The sequence below is a fragment of the Hoplias malabaricus genome, chromosome 4, assembly GCF_029633855.1.
Source record: "Hoplias malabaricus isolate fHopMal1 chromosome 4, fHopMal1.hap1, whole genome shotgun sequence".
Lineage (NCBI taxonomy): Eukaryota > Metazoa > Chordata > Actinopteri > Characiformes > Erythrinidae > Hoplias > Hoplias malabaricus.
The window spans coordinates 64,841,937-64,866,563 of record NC_089803.1 but is presented as its reverse complement, the minus strand read 5'-3'; the positions used below and the strand labels follow the sequence as shown (position 1 = coordinate 64,866,563).

Here is a 24,627-nt window from a genome sequence, read left to right as displayed (position 1 = left end):
TGTTGGAGGCTCTGGTTTTCTCCCACAGTCCAAAACACGTTGGTATGAAATTTTCATTGAGTGTAGGTGTGTGAATGTGATGCCTTGTGACAGACAGGCACCCTGTCCAGGGTGGGATCATGCCACCATGACTTTGACCAGGATAATGACTCAGAAGATCAGTGAATAAATGTATGAATGAATGAGGAATTTAAGCACAGCTTCTGTATTACAGATTTCACAGAATACAGATACACATTTTAAGTTAAGTTATGGAAGCATGTGCTGAACTTGAGTTGTGGAATTGTTTAGCCATTGTTAACAAAATAACTCATAAACCTTATCACACATGATTTAAAAAGACATACCTTTTTGGCAAATGAAGAACTTTACTACTGCTTTTTCTTGCCTCAGCAGCAGCAGATATTGTAATTGTAGCTGGATTGTTTATTTCTGGGTGACAAACAATACTCCAACTTATCCCAAAAGTGTTGGTGTTTTGTTTAATGCCTTTTTATGGACATTATACAAACTGTGAACCAAACACATATGTCAGAAATTGTACCTTAAAACAGACAATTTTACAAGTTAGCAGCAGTGTCTGGAAGCCTCTGGACAAATGGGTGCTTTGTACAATGATCCAGTGCAATGTGGTAGCTATAAACATTGAGAGAGCTCTGTGATCAGTTATTATCTATGCACATATATCTTCTGCCTACACTGTGTGACAGCACTTGTACAGTTACGCATGTGACAGAGTCATTATACAGTCAAGTCAGGGTTGCATTTTTCTTGACTGGCACGCTAGATGTTCATCAGTAAATAATGTAAATAATGGACTTATTCCAGGAACAAACAGCCTTGCCAAGTGACTGTAAAAATAAGACACATCTAACAAAAACATTTTTTGAAAAATTAAGCTGCATTTTACACACAGTAAATTCACTATTAGTGTTAACAGTGAGAGTGTAAAATTATTACACTAACAGTGTTAATTTAACACTAATAGTGTTGATTTAACACTGGTGAATTTACTGTGTATGAAGCATAATTTTTGTGTCAATTTCAGTGCACATTTTTTAATCTCAAATACAAAACGCAGATTCATTTCTTTGACTCAGTCTTGCCTCAGGGCTTTAAGGTCAGATCAAAATAACATCTGGGTGTATTAATTAATCCCTGCTTCTCCTGATATCAAGCATGTCCATAGGGAAAGTATTAACATATAATAACTTACAATAATAAGTTTAAGTTTTGGGGGTTTTTTTGCTAAAGTTTTTGGTCTTTGCTAGTGTTTGTAACCAAATTGCACACAAATTTTAATATAATGTATTTAACATGACAGTAATTGATGAGACAAAGTGGACTGGAGTAAATGAAATATGTTCAAATTCTTTTCTCAACCTTTTTTATTATAACTTTATTCTGTATTTTCTGGACATTAGCATCAATCACCTTGATGGATGAATACTGTCCCTTCCCAAAATGGCAAATCACACTGGCAGATGACTTAAACCCTCTTAGATGAAGATACAGAATGGTCACCCAACAACTCCATGTTCTTACAATTTATGTTTTTTTTTCTTTTTCGTTTTTTTTACTTTCTTTCTTTTTTTTTTTTTTTTTCTTTTTTTTGGATGTTGCCACTTCAAACAGTGATTCCACCTCCAACAGCCTAAAACACACAGATCCACAAAATATACTGATTAAACAAGAAAACAGATGATCAAAGACTGAGAAACGGGATACCAGTCTCACTAGGCATTTAAACCACAGGTTTCGACGTGCATCATTCTGAGGCGTTAAAATGAATGTGTGGCTTAGAATACTTAACAGATACAGGAGGCTACATCTTTGTCATCCGCACCAATAGAAAGTACTACAAAAGTTTTCTTTGTACAAAAAATGCTATATTTTTGTTAGAAATCATTTCTGTGAATGCAAACAAAATGATTAAGCTGTTACCTGCTAAACGCCTCAAACACATATGGTAGACAACAGTAAAAAATGCTTTGTTGAAGAGATCTTACTATGACCAATGAAGGCATAGGTAAACTACATGAAGAAAACAAAATTAGGAAACAGGAAAAACAAACATGAAAAGTTAAAAATCACTCAAATTGGGCACCTTTAGGCCTTCAGTGAAATGAATATGGTCAGAAATGGAATGTCTTTTATTGTACTCTGACAAATTGTGTGTAATTAGACCAAAGGGGGTAATACGGGAGCTTAGAGGTGAATGCGGTTGAATGATGATGTGGTGGACAAGCTTTTAACTTGAATTTATGGCCTGGATGTGAATCTGTACTAAAGCGGTTTAATACATGGTCACCCTAATGTGAAGAAACTACAAAGCAGTTTATTTCACTATCTTATGTCAGTTGCACTTTACAGAAAAGTGAAATAACGTATAGCTCCTTTAAGCTTGTACTATAGCACCATGACGTGAATATAATTCTACAGACACGGGCTGAGTAATGACTCTTCATCATCCCCCCACATTTCTTTAAATCCATGTTTTCTTCATTAAACCCATGTGATTTTTTTACACAATCATTAATAATTAGCTTGTTATTTTATTTAATATTAGCTTAGTATGTAATGGGAAGTAAAATACTTAAGCCATCTCTGATAAACAATATCAGGGAGAGTTTCTGAGCTAGTGGAAGTGGTGTGAGGGGCTGGTGAAATGAACTTATTGGTTATTATTGTAATTCTCCACTCCACGTCCAAAATGTTGGGGAAATGTCAGTACGGAACCTATTATTAATAAAGATTATTGGGAATTTAAATGTAGAAATTTAATAGACGTGCTAACAGGGTAAAAAAAAAAACTTTGACCACAGTGTGACTTTTTACTACTCGTCATTCAGTGTCCATCATTGCAATCTCTGTATTCCATCACTTGTTTAGCCATAGTCAGCAAAAGCCTCAGTGTAGCAGCATCTGCTAAGCCAGTTTGGCCAGTTACAAAAGGTCTGCAACAGGTGGAATATGAGCTTGAACTTGAAAACTGTAGAGAAGTGAGAATGTGTGGCCCTAACATCTGAGGATGATCTGATCCATGTTGAAGTTAGGTTAGATGAAATTACATTAAAGGCCTTCTGTCAGAGGTCTCTACACCAGGCAATTCAAAAGAAGCCCTGCTGTTTGGTTGACGGAGTGAAATTTGGCAAATAAACCATTTATGTGGAATTTGCAATAGCTGATGTTTCATGAAAAGGCAAAGTTCCTTTTGAAATCTTGATGTTGCACATTTCTAGGCATTAAACAGATATTTGGTTAAGTTTAATCAAACAATCCAATCACAGATCCAAATCACTTTTGTTCCACATTTAACTTGGTCTTTTAACACATTTTTTTGACCACATTCATTTCATATAAGCCAACTTAAATTTACTTGTGAAAAAACTTACAAACTAAATACCTTTGATCATCACTGAGTGTTTCTAAACAATTCTATTATTCTGAAAAAGCAACTATGAAAAATGACATCAGGAATGAAATGGCACTAATCTTCACCCTGTGTGGCCCGTCATGTGTTGGGTCATCCACTGGAACAGAGAGATGCATAAGAACGAGTAGCAGGATCTCATTCTTTCCCTAACAGTGTGAAAAAAACTGCATACATTGCTGAAGAAGCTTGAGCCTCGAAACCAGGATGATCGGCAGAAGAGCCTACGCAGTTCAGTAAAGGTTTGGAGATCTATTATGCCCAGGTATCTGGATTTCCACAGGAAACATTTCTGGGACGAGACCTGCTGCGGACCCACAGGCATTGTGGGATGCGCTTGTGTCCCAGGCTCTTGCGTCCCACACGAACTCGCCCCCTGAGAGGGGGAGGTGGTGACCCTCAGGCCATGGTCTCTTTCCCTGGCAGTCTCCTATCATTGAAGGTGTGCATGTTAATCACCTCCTCTGTTTTGACAATAGCAGGAGGCTGTGCTTTCTGTTTGAGGCGGCGCTGACACTTCAGAGACACTGTGAGCTCATCCACCATGGCACTACAGAACGAACGCTGCAGAGGAGAAGGTAGAGTGGGGGGAGGGGGGAGTGGATCGGATAAAAAGAATAAGAATGTTTGAACAACATTTATACAATAGTGATAAGTGTACAGACAGCCACTCGCACCCAGTATTTCTTCTGAAGTTAAGTGTGTTACCAGGCACTTTGCTTGTTTAGGAAGGCCATTGTTCTATATATTCGTTGGCATTCAGACACACAGGCATTAATGAGGTCAGTTACTGATGTTGAATGCCTAGTTATGTTTCACAAATCACTTAAACTCAGCACAAATATCATGAATGATGCTCCATCACTCGAGAGAACACTGTTCCTTCCACTGGTCAGCAGCCAAAGTCTTTCACTTTCCAAATTGATGTCTGCACTGAGCATGGCACTGTCATTTGTATGAAACATACCATAGTGTCATATGCAGATACTCCAGTATGTTTCATACAAATGACAGTGATTACGGTCACATTCAGTTTCTCCATAGTGTTCAATTCATTGACAATGCTTTTCTGTGGAGACAAATGATACAAAAGCAGATATATTTTTTGTTATTCTTTGAGTGATGGATCTTAAGGCTTTATGTGTAACCATATCTTACCAGTATTACTGAATGCAAATGAAGAAGGAGGCAAGGAATAGATGTGAAGAGGAACAGATGCTATATGTGATATCATTTGTTACTGGGCTTAAAAGATCTGCAAATATTAAACACATCCTTGTATCAGCTGATTTTTAACATGGGCATGCTGTTGAAATTCAGCCACATCCACATTTTAATTAACTTTCATCATCCTTTTTGCATCCTATTAAAAAAGTTATCCAATAAAAACAAAGCCTGGAGGCAGAGCAACTGCACCAGAGAGCTATGTCACACTATAAAAATCGTCAGTGAAAGAGATGCCTGCGCAAGTAAACACATGCAAGCATTTAAAGAAGCAATAGGTGACACCATAAGTATAGCATGTGTCGACTAGTTTCAGGGTCACAGTCTGAAGGACATTGGAGATGGAACAGAGGAAGCATCAGATGTTTGAGGTTTATTCTCATTTAAAAATACTCCTCTTTTCCAGGTATACAGCCATACAACAGCATTTGTTGGAAGTATGACTTAAATAAGGGTTAAATAATGTGTAAGAAAACTATTCTTCATTAAACACATTCCCAACCCACTTTCAGTGAAGATTCAGTGCACCAGTCTTTCTTAAGACTCACCTTCTCCATGTTTGCGTTCTGTTTGGACTTGTACAGCACTTCCCCCACAGCCACGAAAACAGAGAGGACCAGGCCGGCAGCCAGGACGATGAAGATACCCCCGATGTTCTGAACACCCAGGGCACTTGCTTCCTTGCTCTCCTCCTCCGGGCACCCATTCCCTCTCCACCATTTTTCTTTCATCATGTGCAGTTTCCCTTCTTCCTGCAACTGCAGAATGGCTATGGTGATCTTGTCTCGATATGGAGAGCCTACAAAGTCAAGGACACAAAGACTGATGTGAAGATTGCTTTACTTTTACATTGCACATATGCAGCCAATAATTTTTGCTCAGATATTTCATCCCTCTCATTGGCCAAATTCCATCAGGCTTTTAGGAGCGAAATTATCATAAAACTGATGTCACACCTCAATGACAACCGCATTAAATTTACTCAATTAATGGATTTGCTTATGTATAAAGAGCAAGATCAAAGTAATAAAACCTACAAACAAAATTCTAAGGATCAAAATAAATTTTAATTTTGCATTTTACCAATTTTTGCTTTCATTTTTTCTTTTTTTGGATTCATTCGTTCATTCATTCAGTGTATGTAACCCTTATCCAGTTCAGGGTCGCGGTGGGTCCAGAGCCTACCTGGAATCATTGGGCGCAAGGCAGGAATACACCCTGGAGGGGGCGCCAGTCCTTCACAATGTGACACACACTCACACCTACAGACACATCAATCCACCATCCATGTGTTTTTGGAAACTGGAGCACCCGGGGGAAACCCACACGGACACAGGGAGAACACACCACACTGCTCACAGACAGTCACCCGGAGCGGGACTTGAACCCACAACCTCCAGGTCCCTGGAGCTATGTGACTGTGACACTCCCTGCTGCGCCACCATGCCACCCACTTACTTTAAAACGTATATGTACAGCTAACAGACACTCACTGTAATGAACTAAAGAAAAATCACTGGAAACCCAGACTGCTAAGTGTTTTTTTATGAGTGCATCTTTGGTAAGTCAAGGTACTGGATTTGCAATGCAAATATCATTGAGAAGTGTGGCGGTCCTGTCAGCCCACGCAACAGTTGTTGTGTGAATACAAGTGTATGCCTACACATTATGACTCTTGATATAGTTAACGAGTATGTTCATTTCAGGGTTTTAACGACCTTTTCTTTCCTACTGAATGAAAAGGAGGAAATAAACAAACAGTAAATATTTCAATGTGCATTACCACTCTGTGCATCTGAATTCATGTGCTGCTCTGTTCAGACACAAGAGAGCCATCACTTAAAGAAACCGCCGTGTTGGCAGGTTTACGGTGTCGGTTATTGCCATCTGACTCATGAGAGTCCCCTGCTCTCCCTCAGTAGCTTGGATTCCAGATCCATCACGCACATGGTGGCTCAGATGGTAGTGCACAGATTTATGTTGCTGTTGAAGCAAATATGACAAGAGTGTGATGAACTGCAGTCTACAGTGAAGCCAATATGAAAACAGTGAGATCAATAAATTATTAGGGCGGTCTATGCCAATTCATTTAGGACTGTTATGAGCCAGATTCTTATTATTTGTATACCACAGTAATAATAAATGGAATACTTCATGTATTTGTTCATTCATCATCTGTAACCGTTTCATCCGGGGTCACGGTGGGTTACAGTGGATTACCCAGAACCATTGGGCACAAGGCAGGAACACACCGTGGACAGGATGGTAGTAGGTACATTTCCCATAGCCAGTCCAAAACAGACCACCCGGAGTAAACCCATGCAGACACAGAGAGAACACACCAAACTCCCCTCAGAAAGTGCATCGACCCCAGCATAATAAAGCGGTGTGGCAGTGACACTTCCTGTTGCAGCACCATGTTGCAATAAATGGGATAACATAAATGTTTGACTTGCTTCAAGTTGTTGGTGAAACTCAAATCATATGAACACTTACCCATTGGTGTCCCCACTCCATAAGCCTTGGAGTCGATGAGTCCTCCGATCTGAGTGAGGTTGCAGTTGCGCTGGGTGACAAACTCGATGGTGGTGGACTCCATGAGGAATGCATAGTCGGATGTGAGCACTCGCTGGATACCTTCTTCCACGCTCTTCACCATCACTGACTGCCTCCTGCTGTTCATGAACTCCCACATCTTGTCATAAGTGGAGATTTTTGTCTTCTACAGGGGCCAATAAAAAGAAGGATAATGACGTATATTGCTCAAAATATTTATGAGAGATATTTTTTAAGTGTTGTCCTGGATAGGACTAAAAATTCTGATATTTGATCTCACTTTCCTTCTATATACCGTCAAAGGCACTGAATACACTGAATTAACTGTGGTCATAAACCATTACTGCAGGTAACAGTGCGTAATGCTGCAGCTGAGAACTGCGACAAATTTTCGTACCGACTGTTATCTCATGAGAAAATAACAACATCGTGTTGCTATCATACTATTCGTTGTCAACCTGGTTGATGGTAGTCAAATGTCAGAGCAGTCGTTGTACTATGAGAGTTTGACCAATATTTCAGGCGCTACTAGAACTTTATCTGCGGCAGTCTTGGTTGCAAAAGCTCCATATTTCTGCCATAGTGCATGTCACAACACCTTCAAAATCCCATGAGATTAACTCACGTGACGAGTCTTAAACCATCAATACCCAGAATACACAGCTTTTCTAACTGGCTTTAATTAAATAAAGCTATAGCATTGACCACTCCTTGCTCTGCCAACAAATGTCCTCTTTCAGTTGTTTGAAGTGGGGCGGCTTTTTCATTGTTTTTCTCCTTAAATGTAGAGTGCCTCCTTTATTTCAGATATTTATTGGTATGTGTGTAAAGGTTTGCACTCTTAGTACTCTTAGTAGAGTGGATGTATTTTTTATTAAATATTGATTTACTCTGTTGCGTAATATAAGTCTTCCTTACAATTACAGCATACATCTGTGACTAGATTATTACTTAACTTTACAGAGACCTTAGCACGCTAAGATGTATAGATTACCTTCCTCCATTATGAGGTTTGCATCCTGATTTTACGATAATCCTGCTATAACTGGCAAATACAACAAAGAAAAACAATTCTTGGTGGTATTTATTAATGCCTCAGTAGCTAATTGTCAGGATCGCGGCGGGCGGACTGACGGAGGCGGACGCACACGCTCAAACACAACAAACCTTAATAAAGCGAACTAACAAAACAGAGACAGACAGACTTGGGCAAAAACAAAACTAGTAACAGATGAAACAGACAAGGAAACAAACCGAAACGAGGAATAACAGAAACACACAGACTTGCTACAATGACGGTGGGAAACAAACGGTGAAAATAGTGGAAACGACAAGAAACGAATCAAAGACAGACAGACTTGGGAACCATGTCTGTGCAATGCAATGCAAATGACTGACAAACGGGAGTGACACAAGGGAACTTAAATACATCTCACAGACAAGACACACCTGAAACAGATAACGAGGATGACGGACAAGGAGGCGGAACAAAGGCGGAGACAATGACAATAACAAACAGAGCCATGTGCAGAGAGAGCACATGGCGGGGAAAACAGACATGACAGGACGAGGGTGTGACACTAATGGAATAGTGTGACAATGCCATCTTAGATAGCCAGCACCAATAAAACAGTGAAGCCAGTAAACTATCTGCTTTGCACATGGATCAGATATGTGTTTGCACCAGAAAGTGAGTCTTACAGAAACATGTGCTGGTGATCTGGCCAAAGTAAATGGCAAGTGGAGGATTTATAGCCCATTAGAATAACAGGAGGTGTTTTGGGCATGGCCTTTATTTCATAACTGCATTTTGTTTTTCCTGAAAACCTCAATTACACAACAAACTAAACACACCTGAGCTATTCTAAGACTGACCTTTCATGAGCTGCTCTGTATAGGCACAGGAGGCCATCACTTAAAGAAACTGTTGTTGGCAGGTTTACAGTGTTTGTTATGGCCACACAAAATGTCACCTAAAGTACGTAAAACTTGCCTGACCTTGAAATGTAGAAAGAGTGCATGTGTCGGCAGAGCATGGAAAGGTCATATCTAGCTGCAGCACCTTGAAGAATGTCATGGTAGCTCCGTCCTCCACTACACCATACGGGATCTTGGTCTGCTTGGCCAGGTCATCAGCTGAATCAATGGGAGACTCCATCCTCTCCACAGTGAGGAAGGCAGCCAAGTTGGCCGTGTAAGAAGAAATGATGATCAGAGTAAAAAACCACCAGATACCTCCAACTATCCTGGTGGACAGAGCTTTGGGCATCAGCTCAGATCCTGTCAATGAGAGTTAAATGTAGAGCAGAATAATGAACAGAATATTGAGAAAGAGAGAAAAGACAAATGGAACAGAGTGTTTTCACCAGGTGAGCTTCGCTCCTCAATCCAAGTCTAACACAGCAGGCGTTACACAGCTTTTCTGGAATTTGGGATTCAGGACCTATGTGTTATTTACATTTCTCCTCAAAATGATCTACAACGACTTGTACAGTGATTTGCTCTGTAAGTTATTCAGCACACAAAAAGGCAAAAACATGGCATTTCTGACCATAACTTAAACAAAACCTCTACAGGTTAAGAACCATGCGCTAAAGTACATTCCACAGCACACTGCAGAGCTTCCCTGGATCCATCTCACATCATTAAACAGCTGATTACCACAGTAAGGTGTAAATGTGTTTTAAGCACCCACAAATTTGTTCTGCAGCGGTACATACAAATTTATACATGTACATAAATATGGTACATATTTATATGAACATAGACACCGTGCTCACTATATATACTATCCTAATAATAGTAATAATAGCCTACCTTAAGCTTAACATCAGAGCTGTTGGTCAACAAATATGTTTCTCTTTCCTTTATTTAAAATTCATGATGCATGAGTGCTGGATAGCTGTAGAGATCTTTCAGTCAAATTGCATCCAATAAGAACCTACACACCCCTCAACAATTGTTCTCCCAAATTATAATCAGTCATAGAATAAAACAGAATAGAATACAGTAGAATAAGGTTTAATTTCTTCTTCTCACCCAACTTGTAACCTGGTTGGATTCAACTATCATGTACCCAAGGTAACTTCATACCCTGTCACCACTGCCCACTGACCTCTAAGGGGCAAACCTGCAGTACCACACAGGCAAGGGACTGTTATGTTCACTCCGTACTGTACAGTGTATAGTGTGTAGTAGAGTAAACTCATAAATAACACTGTACTGTGTTACTACCAAGTGTAGAACTCGTGATTTACTAGGACATTTTTGTCATTGCTGTTTTAATGTGAGTCAGCTGAAATCACACAGACGTCTCGTAGAAGTGAGAGGCTAAACCTTAAGCATTCTTGAATAGTTATTACATACTATTTACTATCCATCCATCCATTATCTGTAACCGCTTATCCAATTTAGGGTCGCGGGGGGTCCAGAGTCTACCTGGAATCATCGGGCGCAAGGCGGGAATACACCCTGGAGGGGACGCCAGTCCTTCACAGGGCTACTATTTACTATTTATAAGTATTATTATAGTTAACAGGTTTATTCAAAATGCTGCAGTGTGAAATACTATGGTTATTTTATGCTATTAATTTTGGAGCATACAACTGCAAACTAAGTACAGTGTTAGTAACAAGGAACATGAACTCTTCAGTTTAAAGCACGAGTAGGTGTTCGCTGTAATTTCTTGGACCGTACAGGGTTTTGAAATACATTCAAATTTCAGATCTGTAGTATTGCGCCTCTATTTATACACACTAACTTGGTCTCAGTAATTTTGTGATGCATAAGCACCCAGTCCCTTGCAGCCTGCAGTATCAGCACTAAAACAGAGGGGGGCCACAGAGAGGCCTGGTGGGCGATGGAGAGCCGCTAAAGCAGGGCAGCCAGGCTGAAGCGACTACCTTGTTGCATGAGAGCTCCAACTCCGAACCAGAAACTATTTAGCAGTGTGAAGTTATTCTCCACCATGTCCGAATCTGGGTTACAGGGGTGAGGGTTGTACCACTCGTACGGGCTGAACCTGATGCAGAGAAAAAAGGAAGACATACAGGAAGATTAGTGAGTACAGAAAGGGGAAAAGGCCATATATTAAATAGTCACATATACACACACTACATACACACTATGAACACATGACCCATAAAAATACTAAGTCGTCATTTTGTTAAAGAAACACTAGGTGAGATTACAGAGATAACAGTTAAAGAGTGGAATTACGTTTTACAGCAACACCCTAAAATAAAGGGGAAGAGGGGTGGTTCCCTAACCTCCTCCAAAAGTTACATAGTGTGGTTTCTGCAGTGCTGAGCCCGGAGTAGCAACGGCAATTGTTCTATTCTCCTTATTACAGCTCAGTGGAGCATCACAATGATTTTGAAACTGTGATTTTAAGGCAGAATTACTCCTTCTTTTCCACTACTGTCCCCTAAAAATGAGTGCTCAAGTAACTTTTCAGTATTAAAAAGGACATTTATAGTGTATTTTAATAATGAAAATCTCACATTTTCAGTGGACGTGTATTAATCTGGGGTTGTGGAGCCCCTACCAAACCACAAATGATGAAATAAGTCATAAATTCTACAATGCACTCTACAAAGTGCTTACATAGAGTGCAGACATATTAGAATTATTTCACCCTTTCCCCTCCACCTCATGCCCAGAGAAAATAACCAAGCTAAACCTGTATGCCTTGCTTGACGCAGCTGCTACGCACTGTATGTGAGCTGTGTGTGGATCATTCTCATTTAAAGGAACAGGCACTGACTGACTGGACGGGGTGGGTTTCACTGACTGGGGTGTTTCTGATAAAATGGCCTCTATGTATAAAGAAAGGTAGCTGAACCTAACAAACCAACCAAGTTGAACACGAAGAATACTCATTCTTGTGTTATACAAGCAGTGAGGAGAGCTGGCCCTCAATGTGCTTTATGCAAAGTAGTCAGTGTCTTCTGAACAATATTCAGCATCTTAAAAGTCAGCATTACCCTGATGTCCTATCATTTCGTGTTAAAAACATAATGCTTGAAGAGTAGAAAGTTCTATATTCAACAGCTGAGACATAATAATGTCCAAAAGGAGCACAAAACAGCAGACACTTAATGATTAGGCAATGCACGTTGAGTTAAGACCACAGTGTCTCTCAGCAGTGGAATCCACACATGCCATGTCTCATGGCTCATTGAAATTCATATGCAGAGTCCCCCAAGGAAGAATAAGATCTAAGCCAAATACCTTAAATGACAGAGCCCATCACTCATATGTTGCTATTAAGCATTCAACTTTTTAGAGAGAGTGGAATTATAAAAGCGTGTAATATTCCAGTGTACATTTACTGTAATCAATACTAAAAGAATCAGTGTAATTAGGATAAAATGAACTGTAGAACATTCAACTAATTTGCTACCAGTGCAATGCAAATGAGCCAGTTCAAATGCACATGCTACAAATATTATCACATCTGCTGCCTTACTCTGCTCTGAGGGCATTCAGGGTCATTAGGGAAGCAATTAGATGAGCATTTCTTTAGAAGAGGGCAGCAAGGACAACTACTGCATTAAACCTACACTGAGGGGATTCTGATGATAACACCACATTATATTCAATAGTTTAAACAAAAAAAAAATTCCCAGAATATGGATTCTGGTTTAAAGGAGACTTTCTAAACACTATTTCACAGTTCCCTGGGGTCTTAATGAAAACATCCATGACGTCATTTGATTAATGTACAACAAGGATCAAACAAGACAGCAACGTTCTCACCCCTCTAAACAGCTCTGCCCAAGCGTGAGAAGCAACAAGCTGAACTTTGGTTTTTAGCCATTTCGCTTGGTTCTCTTTCTACTGGGTTGTTTTATTTTGGTTTGTGGGTTGGTACGGACTGGGTGAGCAAATTCATGTACACAAGCACTGTCCACTTTAATTCTGATTGTTTTACCCACGCTTTATCAGAATCCCCAAACAAAAACTTGCCAGGCTGCCATACTGTGTACATCTCAGCTAAACTATAGGTGTTCTATACAGGCTTACTACACCTTTCTTTTCAGTCTTTGTTGACTTTGGGGCACACTATTTCTCATTAGAGGCTGTATCTATAGTCTGGTATTTTTACTTTTCCTTTAATTATTTGGAATCATTTGGAATTACCTGTGGTGGTTACCAGCTTCATCCAACGATACTTTTGTTGATGCACTGTCTATATCAGCCATCAATGATAAGCTAAATTTACTTGACTCAAATACAGTACTGTGCAAACTTTTAGGCACCAGAGGTTATGAGATTTAAAAAGCCATTTATCTGAGCAGTAAATGATTCTTTTCTAAAAAAACAAACAACAAATAACACCCAACATTAGAATAAAACCAAATAACTTTATTCCAGTGAGTGTGATATTCTGTGTGTGAATGTGTTGGTTTAACTTTTTCCAAATCTCTCCTCGTGGAGTCCCTATTATTTGAGGTTATCATCCAATACCTAGTTTTACCGGTTAATAAATAATGATTTAAAATAGTGTGTGCTGTTGATCACTCACACCTACTACTTTATAGGAAAACGTTTTCTTATATTTTTTATTTGGTTATATATATATATATATATATATATATATATATATATATATATATATATATATATATATATATTTACTGTGATTATATATAACTTTATACAAGCACCACACTTACTGAGAAGACATTAGTTTAAATACATATATATATAAATACCTTAGGTGCCTAAAGCTTCTGCACAGTACTCTCTATCTGTACTTTTTTGCCCATTTTATTAAATCCATGTAAAATATACAGGAACTCTGTAGTTCTACGGTTAAACATTTTAGTTAAGATGTTCACTACATAAATTATTAGCCCGTTTCTACCATGTTCATGAATGTTGGATCGTTTGCAGCATTGCAATTATAATGAATAACCTCATTTGTCTCCCCTGTTTGGTCATTGTTATTTCCACCCAGAAGCTATGTCACCTCAAGCCAACACAATGATGCCAAGCTAGTGGTTGAGGTCTAACACAATTCCTCTCTAACATTTGATGCCAGCCACTGGCGCCATTCTTTCGTTCTGTGTCAAAAACTGTATGATTAACAAGGCTTATTTTCAGCAAACTATCTTATATACAATAAGGCGAATAGTCTGGAATTTGAACTAAAACCCAACTAAAAATGTGTAAAAAATAAAATGCAGAGGATTCTGCTCTAAGAATTGAATAACAAACTTACCAACATATGCCAACAGAATAAAGAGCTTTTCTATGCATATTCCGAACCAACTTAGGTGACAGTTGTGGCTTTCTGTTTAAAGATCATAGTGCCAGTAACACTGAGAGTCCAAAAGCTTTAACCACAATTCTTTTGAGGGCCTTAGAAATGACGCACCACACAGAAGTCTTGTGATTAATGCTTCCTGTCTTTATTCTAAGCATTTCAATTTTGTAATATTATATAGCCATTATATACTATAATGCACTATATAATACAGAATGACAGACTAATTGTTATTGATATTCTACATTAAGTTTATATAATGAAGATAAAATGTTATCCATTTTGGTCTTGCAGTTTTTCAATTTGCAAAATTTAAATTGTTTTGGAATAGCATGTTAATATTCATTAATTCATTCATATTTTCAAATTAAAATTAAAGCATTATATAGCAAATTTTATTATTATGTGTAAAATAATATAAAAAGACCTTCAATGTACACTATTGTGTACTTACCCCAGATTTAGTCATAACAGAGTTTTGGCTCTCAGGTTATGCTTCATTAGGTTAGCGCTGGTGCTACCATGCTATCAGTGCTAGCTAACAATGGATGACTGTCCTGTTCATTTCTAAAGTTTATGGTAAATTAAAGAAGAAAAATTTGACTAAATGTCTAAACTAAAAAGACTAAATCTGGGGTAAGTATAAAATTTAGCAAGTCATCTTTAGCTAGAATAACTTAAATACAGTCAAACATCATTGTTGACCTACTACAATCACTTCACTTTAAAGTGATTAGTAGTTTTTTTTTAAATAACTGAAACGAAAAAGCACGTTTACTGAAAACACATCTCCACAACATCAGAGCTGAATCTTAACAGTATGATTTTTTTTCTCTCCACTAAGTTAACATGTTACCTGGCTATGACAAACAGCACACAACTGACACCCAAGTAAGCCAGCAGAATATACATCCAGATATCGGGAGAGAGGGGGTTGAGGAAGGAGAAGACGCCTGGGTTTGTTCCGTTGGGTTTGCGGTACAGGATGCTGATGCCCAGCGTCATGAAGGGCTTGGAGAAATCAATCACCTTCTCCCTCACATATGTTATGGCCAGGGGAGCCACTGCCAGGTCCGCTTTCTATCAAACACATGAAACAAAATTATGATCCTTTAATTTCAAAACGAAGATTCATAAAATGTTCACAACATAAACCAATTGATCTTTCTTGATTCAAGCAATCCGAACCCCACACTAAGATGAGAATTAGTAATGATGGTCTTATATTATGAAGTACTTAACCAACCCACTGAGATCAAAAAGAATAGGACTGCTTTAACTAATCATCATTCAACACATCACACACAGCTAATTTGAGGATTATATCACTAATTCGTGTAGTGGCCCTCCCCAGTGTCGAGTTAGAGCTGCTCTCGCACACGAACATGCTCTGCCTGCAGTGTCCGTTAATAAGATCTCTGGAGAGAACAGCGCTCCTCTAACTCACCATGCTTTCCTCCATCTCACACTGACACTAGCTCTCAGGTCAAAGAGGATGTGCTGCTGTTGAAATGAACATCAGTTTTAGGAATCTTACACAAGCAGGACATATGTTAAAAGAACTTTGATTTGCATCCGTTCTTTTATTCATTTATTCAATCATGCATTCATTATTTGCTCATGATTCACATCAGACGTGTTATTCATAATCTCTATGAAACTAGACTTCTATTCCTTCCTTTCAAAAGACATTTTCATAGTAGTTGATGAATGGTTGAGACACTGTTGTTGAAGCCCCTGCTCATTTATTTATATTAAAAATTTGACTTTGTGCCTGTTATTTACTGAGTATACAGCACAAATGCAAAGAACAGGCTTTATGTTACAAAATGCTGAAGCATTTAAGCATTTAATATCACAACTTCAAACATTCCACATATTTTTAAGAGAAATATACAATTTATGTCCGTTCTGAAGTTTGTAGACACCATTTTTAATAAGTTCCGTTATTTTAAATCTTCACCCATTTGTGGACAAGTCATTCAACTGTGCACAAGGTTTGTATAAGCTTTGCGTAATCTCCACAGAAATGCCTGAAATGAAATTGAAAATGAAACCATGGCCAATGTCAACCTTCTCCTAGATAGATATGAAGCCCCCAGCACTGGGCTTTGGAGCAGTGGAGCTCCATTCTCTGGAGTGATGGAGCTCCATCCAGTACCTCTGGGCTGAGTGGAAGTGCTGCGTATGATACAGAATATTACTAATAATACTATAATTCCAACATCAGAACCAGACCTCAGTAATGATGTAATCAAACTACCATTAACAGCAATGTCCCAATATGACGTTTAATGTCACCCCACAACAAAAGAGACTGTTACTGCAGCCAAGTCTCTAAGGAATATCCTTCTGTGTTATATATAATAAACTCTACAAAGGGTTCTCCGAGAGATGCTATAGAAGAATGTCTGGTCCCATAAAGAACCATGATTGCTTAAGAGATGTGTTTAAGAGTGTGAAGAAACTTGATCACTTGATCTTAAGGTTCTTTACCCATTTAAACACATTAGCAAAAATGTTTCTTTATGGAACCAAACGTGGTTCTTCTATGGCATTGCACAAAGATCATTTTTTAACACCTTTGCTTTTAAGAGTGTATAAACAGTAATTCTTGTGTGAAGTAGCTTTCTAGGCTGGGGATTGGTGAACAGTGATATAAGCTATAATTCTTCTTAAGCAGTAAGTTTATATGTAAAGAACCCTAATACATTACAAAGCATCTTAGAGACTGCCGTCTAAAAATTAACTAAGGAATTTATTTGGTTTTGCATGAAATGCATATATTCACCAAATTTTCAGAAGCCACTTATCTGTTTATGTATATACTGCCAGCCCAGGTCTGTGTTATGCTGATAAGGGACCAGTGAAATGGACAAAATTTGGTTGATAAATGTAGTGTATTCAGAAATCATGCCTGTTTCCTGCAATTTTCAAAGCTGCCAGTTCCTCTACTAGACGAGGAAGGAAGCAGCTCCTTCTACAATGTGCTGAGGACAGTTATAGTGAAGCTATTTATAATAAAAACAGACAGAAACAGCCATATGCGCTCAAACAGAAACGTGTTTTGTGTAGATATGGCACAGTACCAGAACAGATATTCAATAAAAACACCCACAACACAACCTGGATTATACCGACACTATTTTGTGCATGAGTTCTCAGACCATGAAAAAGAATCAGTGCATGAAAAAGCCTTTCTGTTTGTATTTCTGTCTACAGCAAAATGATTCTGACCTTAACTGATCAATTTGGCTCATTGAAGTGCACACACACACACACACACACACACACACACACACAAAACAAACTATGGCCAACAGTTTGCGGATTTTTGCTCAACTTTTCTTCTGACACCAAAGGTTTTAATACATGGGTTTTATTAGTTGATCCTTTCCTCACTTATTTCCCCCAAAGTCATCCTGCCCCACTAATGCCAACTGTCATGTGCCCAGTAAATAGACATTGTTTTCAAAGGTGTCAGTGGGCTTCATCCCTGAATAGTGAGTGTCTCACATTTCAGGATACACTTGCAAGGCACATTTGCAGGTTGCTTTAGCCCTGTGACTACGCCACCAAGAGGCCACACGTTTGCCGCACTGTGAGGGCTCTACTGCCATAGTTAGAGGACTTCCACATCTCTCTGGGGCACTTGGAGCTACTAACAGCAAGTCAAAGCCCTGTATAATCATCCTGCTCCTTCTGTGTGATGTTCTCCATCAGAATAGTGATGGAAAATAAAACAGGACTCGACATGCCACAGTCAGTACAGAGAAGGGGCTGCAATGACACTCTTTATTTCAGCTGTTTTAAGTTCTGTCCAAATGTGTCTAGAGAGTCTTTGAACATCCTCGGTTGTGAGTTCAATCCAAATAATATGTGACAACAAATGAAAACTGTCAAAACTAGCTTCAGACAGAGTTTCAACAAAAAGTGAGTGAAAGTGAGATGAAGACTCACGTGGTCCATCAGTTCTCGGATTATGCCGTTCCACTGGCCTGTGCTTTCCTCTAGCGCTCCGTATTTTCCATCTTCCACCAGCTGGATCTCATAGCGAAATCCTAGAATGGCAGCCAACTCTCGAAGCAGGTCCACACAGTAGCCCTCGAAACGGTCATTCCCACACAGAGGCTTGTCCGACTTCTTGAACATAACATAGGGTTCTTCCTGCAAAATCCAATCCAACAAACATAAATTTTCACATTCCCTACTGGTTCAACATGTCAGATGGACTCAGCCCATTCAGTCCCATTCAGTCAGGTTTTATGAGCATATGTAAATACATGAAATAGACTCGAACTCATGAGGACACCCTCAAACAATATAATATACAATACAATATAATATAATATTATTATATTATTTTATCAGGTTAAAACCTTTTCATAAATATCATGAAGCATTTAATGGCTACTGATGCTAATATTCTCCCTTCTTCTTTTATTTCTATTACAGAAATATCAGTGAACTAATTAAAATCCAACTTCAGCCTCCTAAAGGTACCTGCTTAAGGTATGTTTTAATGGGGGAACAGAACATGTGAACAAGAAGATAACTTCAGCTTCATGAAGTCGTATATTTAAGATGAATCTGAAAATTTCAAGGACCTTAGAATGAGTTTAGCCTGTTAGCATGGCTATAGCATGGCTAAAGATGTCCTGTATAGGTTGGTATCATCTTAATATAAACCAGAAGAAACCAATTAATCCAATGAGTTTTCTGTCCTTTACAGAACATAAAGCCATTACAAACATATAAATAAATATGTGTATGTTTGTGTGTATATACAGTACTGTGCAAATGTTTTAGGCACCCTAAACATACAAATTCTGTTATAGATATTTATTTTATATTTAATATTTAGATATTTAATTCTGCATTATTGAGTCAGTAAAAACATTTTAGATTTATTTTACCAATAATAATGTTACAAAAAATAATAATTGTATGTCTGTAAAGCAAGCAACTTATTAAAAAGGAGGTTACCTTCAATAAAAAAAAAAATAATAAAAAAAAATGAATTGAATGTTCCTGAGTTTTTGCCTGAAAAAAGAAGCGTGACAATCCAACTTCTTAAAAGAACTGCAGCAGATTCACCAACACACTCAGTAAAACTACCATCTATTTTCATTATAAATCTGAATAAACTGTACCTATGACTAATATAAAAAAAAAGCAAATGCTTGTCACATATAACACAGACTTTCTTTATTTTATTAATGTTTACTGCACATTGTTGTCATTTTCTAACAAATAACTTTTGCACAATACTGTATATATTAAAACCTGAGTAGCAATCACTATGTTCTTTTCTTATGTGATGATCCTGTCCAGAATCTTGAGTTTTTAAACTATACGCTTTTATATTGCATCACTGTAAATGTACTGAAAGCAGTCGGGCAGAGATACTGACTGTGCCATGATGGAAGCTGTGTTGTTGTGTTTGGCAGATCCTGACGCAGTGCGTACAAACCCCATTTGGGACATTTCGTACAATGCAATAAAACAAAAATGATCTTGATGTTTTATTTAACTGGCAAAAGCACAACATTTGTAAATTTATACCTTTGGCTTGGAACACCTTGAATATTTTAACGTGGCATAAGGGTGGACAATGAGTTTAGCTTTTTGAAGGACGTTAGATCTATGACATTTTTTTTACAAATATACTTGCATGAGTAAAACGGCCAATGAACTACTAAGCGATTTCATGTGCATGGGTGTGTGTGTGTGTGTGTGTGTGCGTGTGTGTTAAATTGTGTAGATGTACATTTACCAGAATAGTGGCGACTCTTAATGATTTGTTGGACAAGGAGTTGGTAACGTTGGTCATTTTACTCTTGTGATGCTCCGTCATGTTCAGGCCATTGACAGGTTCCCAAGTGCCAATCTACAGATGAAAATAATGAGAATGTCAGAGACATATGAATGTAATAAACATACACACATAAACCAACTTGTGTCACTGTTTTAATGTGTATGCCCCAAACAATAAACATTCATTCATTATCTGTAAGCGCTTATCCAGTTCAGGGGGGTCAAGAACCTACCTGGAGTCATTGGCCGCAAGGCGGGAATACACCCTGGAGGGGGCGCAAGTCCTTCACAGGGCAACACACACACACTCACACCTACGGACACTTTTGAGTCTCCAATCCACCTACGAACGTGTGTTTTTGGACTGTGGAGGAAACCGGAGCACCCGAGGATACCCACGCGGACACAGGGAGAACACACCAAACTCCTCACAGACAGTCACCCGGAGTGGGAATCAAACCCACAACCTCCAGGCCCCTTATTACTATTATTGCATAAACAAAAGAATCAGGGAGTTCAGTGTCAAGGACAAATGTTGCAGTTCATCAAAACAGAACAATCCTGTTTCCAAGTGCAGCATTGAGAAAATTGTTTGGGGTCTAGAAGACCCCTTGTTTGTAGACGGTATATCTCTCATGTCTCTAGGGTGGCCCCCTTAATGGTTCTGTATTATTAGTTACGGAGCCAATTGTATTATATTAAATTGTACATAGTAATTATTTAATTATGTAGCATTCAACGTTTTTTTAATGCTTTTATTCTTAAGTTATGTCATGTTTAATGTAATGTTATGACACAGTGTGCACTTTTTCATTGGAAAATGAATGTAGTGTGACCTTTAAAGCACAGAGTAAGACCTTAAACCTATTGCTGTAGCATTTTAAGGGCACATTTACACTATAACCTTGTCAGAAACCTTTCGTCTGACAGTGTACAACCTCTGTATGAGCCACTGGTGAACTTTTAGACTTGTGTCTTAAAGGCTTAAGTTTTCTGCAATAGGTTAGGGGTTAACTGTGGTTCACTACCTTAGTTTAGCATTTCACCATCTGTTCCATCTGACATTTTGGTAATTCTGTTCATCGTACAGTTGTATCCAGCAGAACAGTGGCTGTGCAAAGAAAAATCCACCAATCAGAATGAATTCACTCCGATTATAGACTCAGACTGAGGTGTTTTTATGTACACTCCTCTTAACAAAGTTATTAAAATCGCAGTTTCTATGTTTGCTACAAGTAATCCAAGCTGAAACGATGTATATACACTGAATAACACTTAGTACACACGCTTACTGTCCTCGAGAGGACGACATGATGCCTAATTCACTCAGTGACACTGCAGACCTGCAGGGCGCCTGGGCCCTTTAGAGAGAGAGAGAGAGAGAGAGAGAGAGAGAGAGAGAGAGAGAGAGAGAGAGAGAGAGAGAGAGAGAGAGAGAGAGAGAGAGAGAGAGAGAGAGAGAGAGAGAGAGAGAGACTGGTCTCGTGCACGTGCATCAGACAGTGAGCAGTTGAGTGTTTTCTCTTCCTTAAAACATTAAAGGAAAATTTTGAAGCTTCATTGTGCCTCAAAACCACTTCACAGTAAAGAAGGTGGAAGAGAGGAGCACTGAAAGAATTCACAAACACTGGCAGCATGATTTCAGTATGACACAGCAGTCTTTCATGATTTTATGCAAGCCGATGAAAGATTATCAAACATTACTCCCCAACCCCCCCCACACATACATTAATCCCCCCCCCCCACACACACACACCATAAGACCCCTAGATCTCTAATGTCTGCTGCTGTTGCCTTGTACAAGATCAACTCATGCACAGAATGCACATCAGACTTCTGATTGTAATCAGTGTGTAATCAGATATATTTGTTTACATGGCTATTATTTTTCTATTTAATAGATTATTTAAAGGATTACCCGCCTTTAATATTTTATTCACTGAGATAGGAAATGGAATCGGAATAACCCCAATCAGACTACTCTATTCCGATTGAGGCGTATACATGGGCACATTCAATTCGGATTGAGATATTAGTTGGATTATTAACAGATTATCAGGCTACATATAAACATGGCCAGTGATGTACCAGTACAGTTTGTACACAGGCATGCAAACACACACACACACACACACAAACACAGAGTACCTTCTCCAGTCCATCCTCCTTCAGGCTTATCACATCTAGATCAAAATCTGTTCTCAAGCCGTTTGTTTTGTTGAAGAGGACTCTCCCAGTCAGCCCATCCCACGAAGCCTTTTCAAAAAGCAGAAAGAAATGTTTGTGAATACGTTGTAAGAGAGTTATGAACATTCCATGAACGCACATTCTACAGCGCATTAACATATGCATCTCTCCATCACTTTCTGTGATAATGAGAAGGGTGATCAAAAACCACAGGCTCCTGGCATCTGGACACCACACTACACTACAAAGAGGCTGCGGGCTTCATTGTTCTGGAAGCTCACTGTTTCTGAAGTCTGACTTCAAAGCTTTCAGGGAGTCAGGTAGAAAGAGAGAGAGAGAGAGAGAGAGAGAGAGAGAGAGAGAGAGAGAGAGAGAGAGAGAGAGAGAGAGAGAGAGAGAGAGAGAGAGAAAGGACAGGCTGAATTACAAAAGATAGAGAGAGTAACAAAGAGAACCTAGAATGTGCCATTTTCACAAATTACCTACAATGACACTGCCTCAGGATCAGCCGGGGCAAGAAAAAGAAATAAGGAATAAATGATTGCTGCGTGTAAATATGATGCTGTTTATTTGTGTGAGGTAGACTTGGATATCCAGGCAAAACAGTACAGTGTTCCCAGCTGGACAGCACATACACTACAATGATGAAAAAGGTCAGTACAAGGTTTTTTCCTTTTTTTATAATTTTAATCACCACATTTTACAAAATTATCAGACTGGTCAATATCTGGGGGATCCCACCTGCCAGCTAGTCTCCCCAAAATACCCACAACCCACAATGCTACCAACCCTGGGAGAGCAAAGGCCAGCACATGTTGTCTCAGAGACATGAACCCAACCACCGCCTCTTTATGAACAGATGCCAAATCAATGCCACCGCACAGTCAAACGTGCCAGAGGAGAGCGCCAAAATCCCAGATGCATCACATCAGCTGACAGATGCCAATGTGAGCCAGCACCATGAGAAATAATGGGGGGAGGGGGGTGGTGATGGGAGGCCATGCCACCCACCAGAGAGAGAAGCCAACTGCCTTCCGGCTCTGGATGGCAGAGGAAGAACTGGATCAAAATGGCAGTCTCCCGATGATGAGGCCAGCACTTAGATTGCTGTGCCACATGGGAGGCCCTCGAAGGCTTCTCCACTCTGTAAATCTTCAGTTCACTTGTAAAACATTATGTATATTTCTTGATTTACTAGGTAGCACTTTATTACTTGGCACAAATATCAATATAAAAACAGACCAAAAATTTGATTCTCTTTGTTTTCTTCAATTGTTAGTGGAAGTGAATGACATGGGAAGCCAAGACATAATATTTTCCTTTTAAAAAGTAGCAATTACATTCTGTTTTCACAAATTATGGTATATTTTTGTTTGTATCTTGGGTAATCCTGGTATCTCCATCCATCCATCCATTATCTGTAACCGCTTATCCAATTTAGGGTCGCGGGGGGTCCAGAGCCTACCTGGAATCATTGGGCGCAAGGCGGGAATACACCCTGGAGGGGACGCCAGTCCTTCACAGGGCAACACAGACACACACACATTCACTCACACACTCACACCTACGGACACTTTCGAGTCGCCAATCCACCTGCAACGTGTGTTTTTTTTTTTGGACTGTGGGAGGAAACCGGAGCACCCGGAGGAAACCCACGCGGACACGGGGAGAACACACCAACTCCTCACAGACAGTCACCCGGAGCTGGAATCGAACCCACAACCTCCAGGCCATCCTGGTATCTGTGTATCTTAATAACGTAATAGAGATGAGATGAATAAATAGTGATAATATTTTTATGACTGATTTTGCCCAATGTGTCTAATTCAGTAAATAGTTGGAAAATTCAATTCCTATTTATATATTGATATTAGTCTTTGTGTTGTTGTTTTTCTTCAGTGCTAAACAGAATACGACAGATTCTCCTCCTGAGCCTTGTTTTCTCTCATTTTTTTCCTCATGTTCTTAGGGAGGGTTTATTTTCTGTAGCTGTTTTCTTAATAACCTGAGGCTAGGACCCGGATTCCTGTAAAGCTGCTTTGTTCCAAACACAGTTAAATGTTATACTTTAAATCACAGTAAAAGTTACAGTAGAATGCTGTACACACACTGGACCTCACTGGCATCTACACTGCTG

The 24,627-nt window shown here is 39.1% G+C and overlaps 1 protein-coding gene across 2 annotated transcripts in view; it reads right to left on the bottom strand.

Moving 5' to 3' along the window:
* Positions 1-1,532: 1,532 nt before the first annotated feature.
* Positions 1,533-24,627, bottom strand: part of LOC136693834 (glutamate receptor ionotropic, kainate 2-like) — a 67,457-nt gene continuing 44,362 nt past the window's right edge. The window contains exons 8-17 of one of the 2 annotated variants that reach the window (XR_010802114.1): positions 22,452-22,559; positions 20,263-20,376; positions 18,447-18,653; positions 15,343-15,566; positions 11,116-11,234; positions 9,276-9,493; positions 7,154-7,379; positions 5,206-5,456; positions 3,609-3,997; positions 1,533-3,533 (exon numbers count right to left, since the gene is read on the bottom strand). Coding sequence is in view for 1 of the 2 variants with exons in the window: in XM_066667020.1 (XP_066523117.1) it covers positions 3,833-3,997; positions 5,206-5,456; positions 7,154-7,379; positions 9,276-9,493; positions 11,116-11,234; positions 15,343-15,566; positions 18,447-18,653; positions 20,263-20,376; positions 22,452-22,559 (1,632 nt within the window). In the remaining variant the exon portion in view is untranslated. Of the gene's footprint in view, positions 3,998-5,205; positions 5,457-7,153; positions 7,380-9,275; positions 9,494-11,115; positions 11,235-15,342; positions 15,567-18,446; positions 18,654-20,262; positions 20,377-22,451; positions 22,560-24,627 lie in introns of both variants that reach the window. The other variant, XM_066667020.1, reaches the window with a different exon arrangement.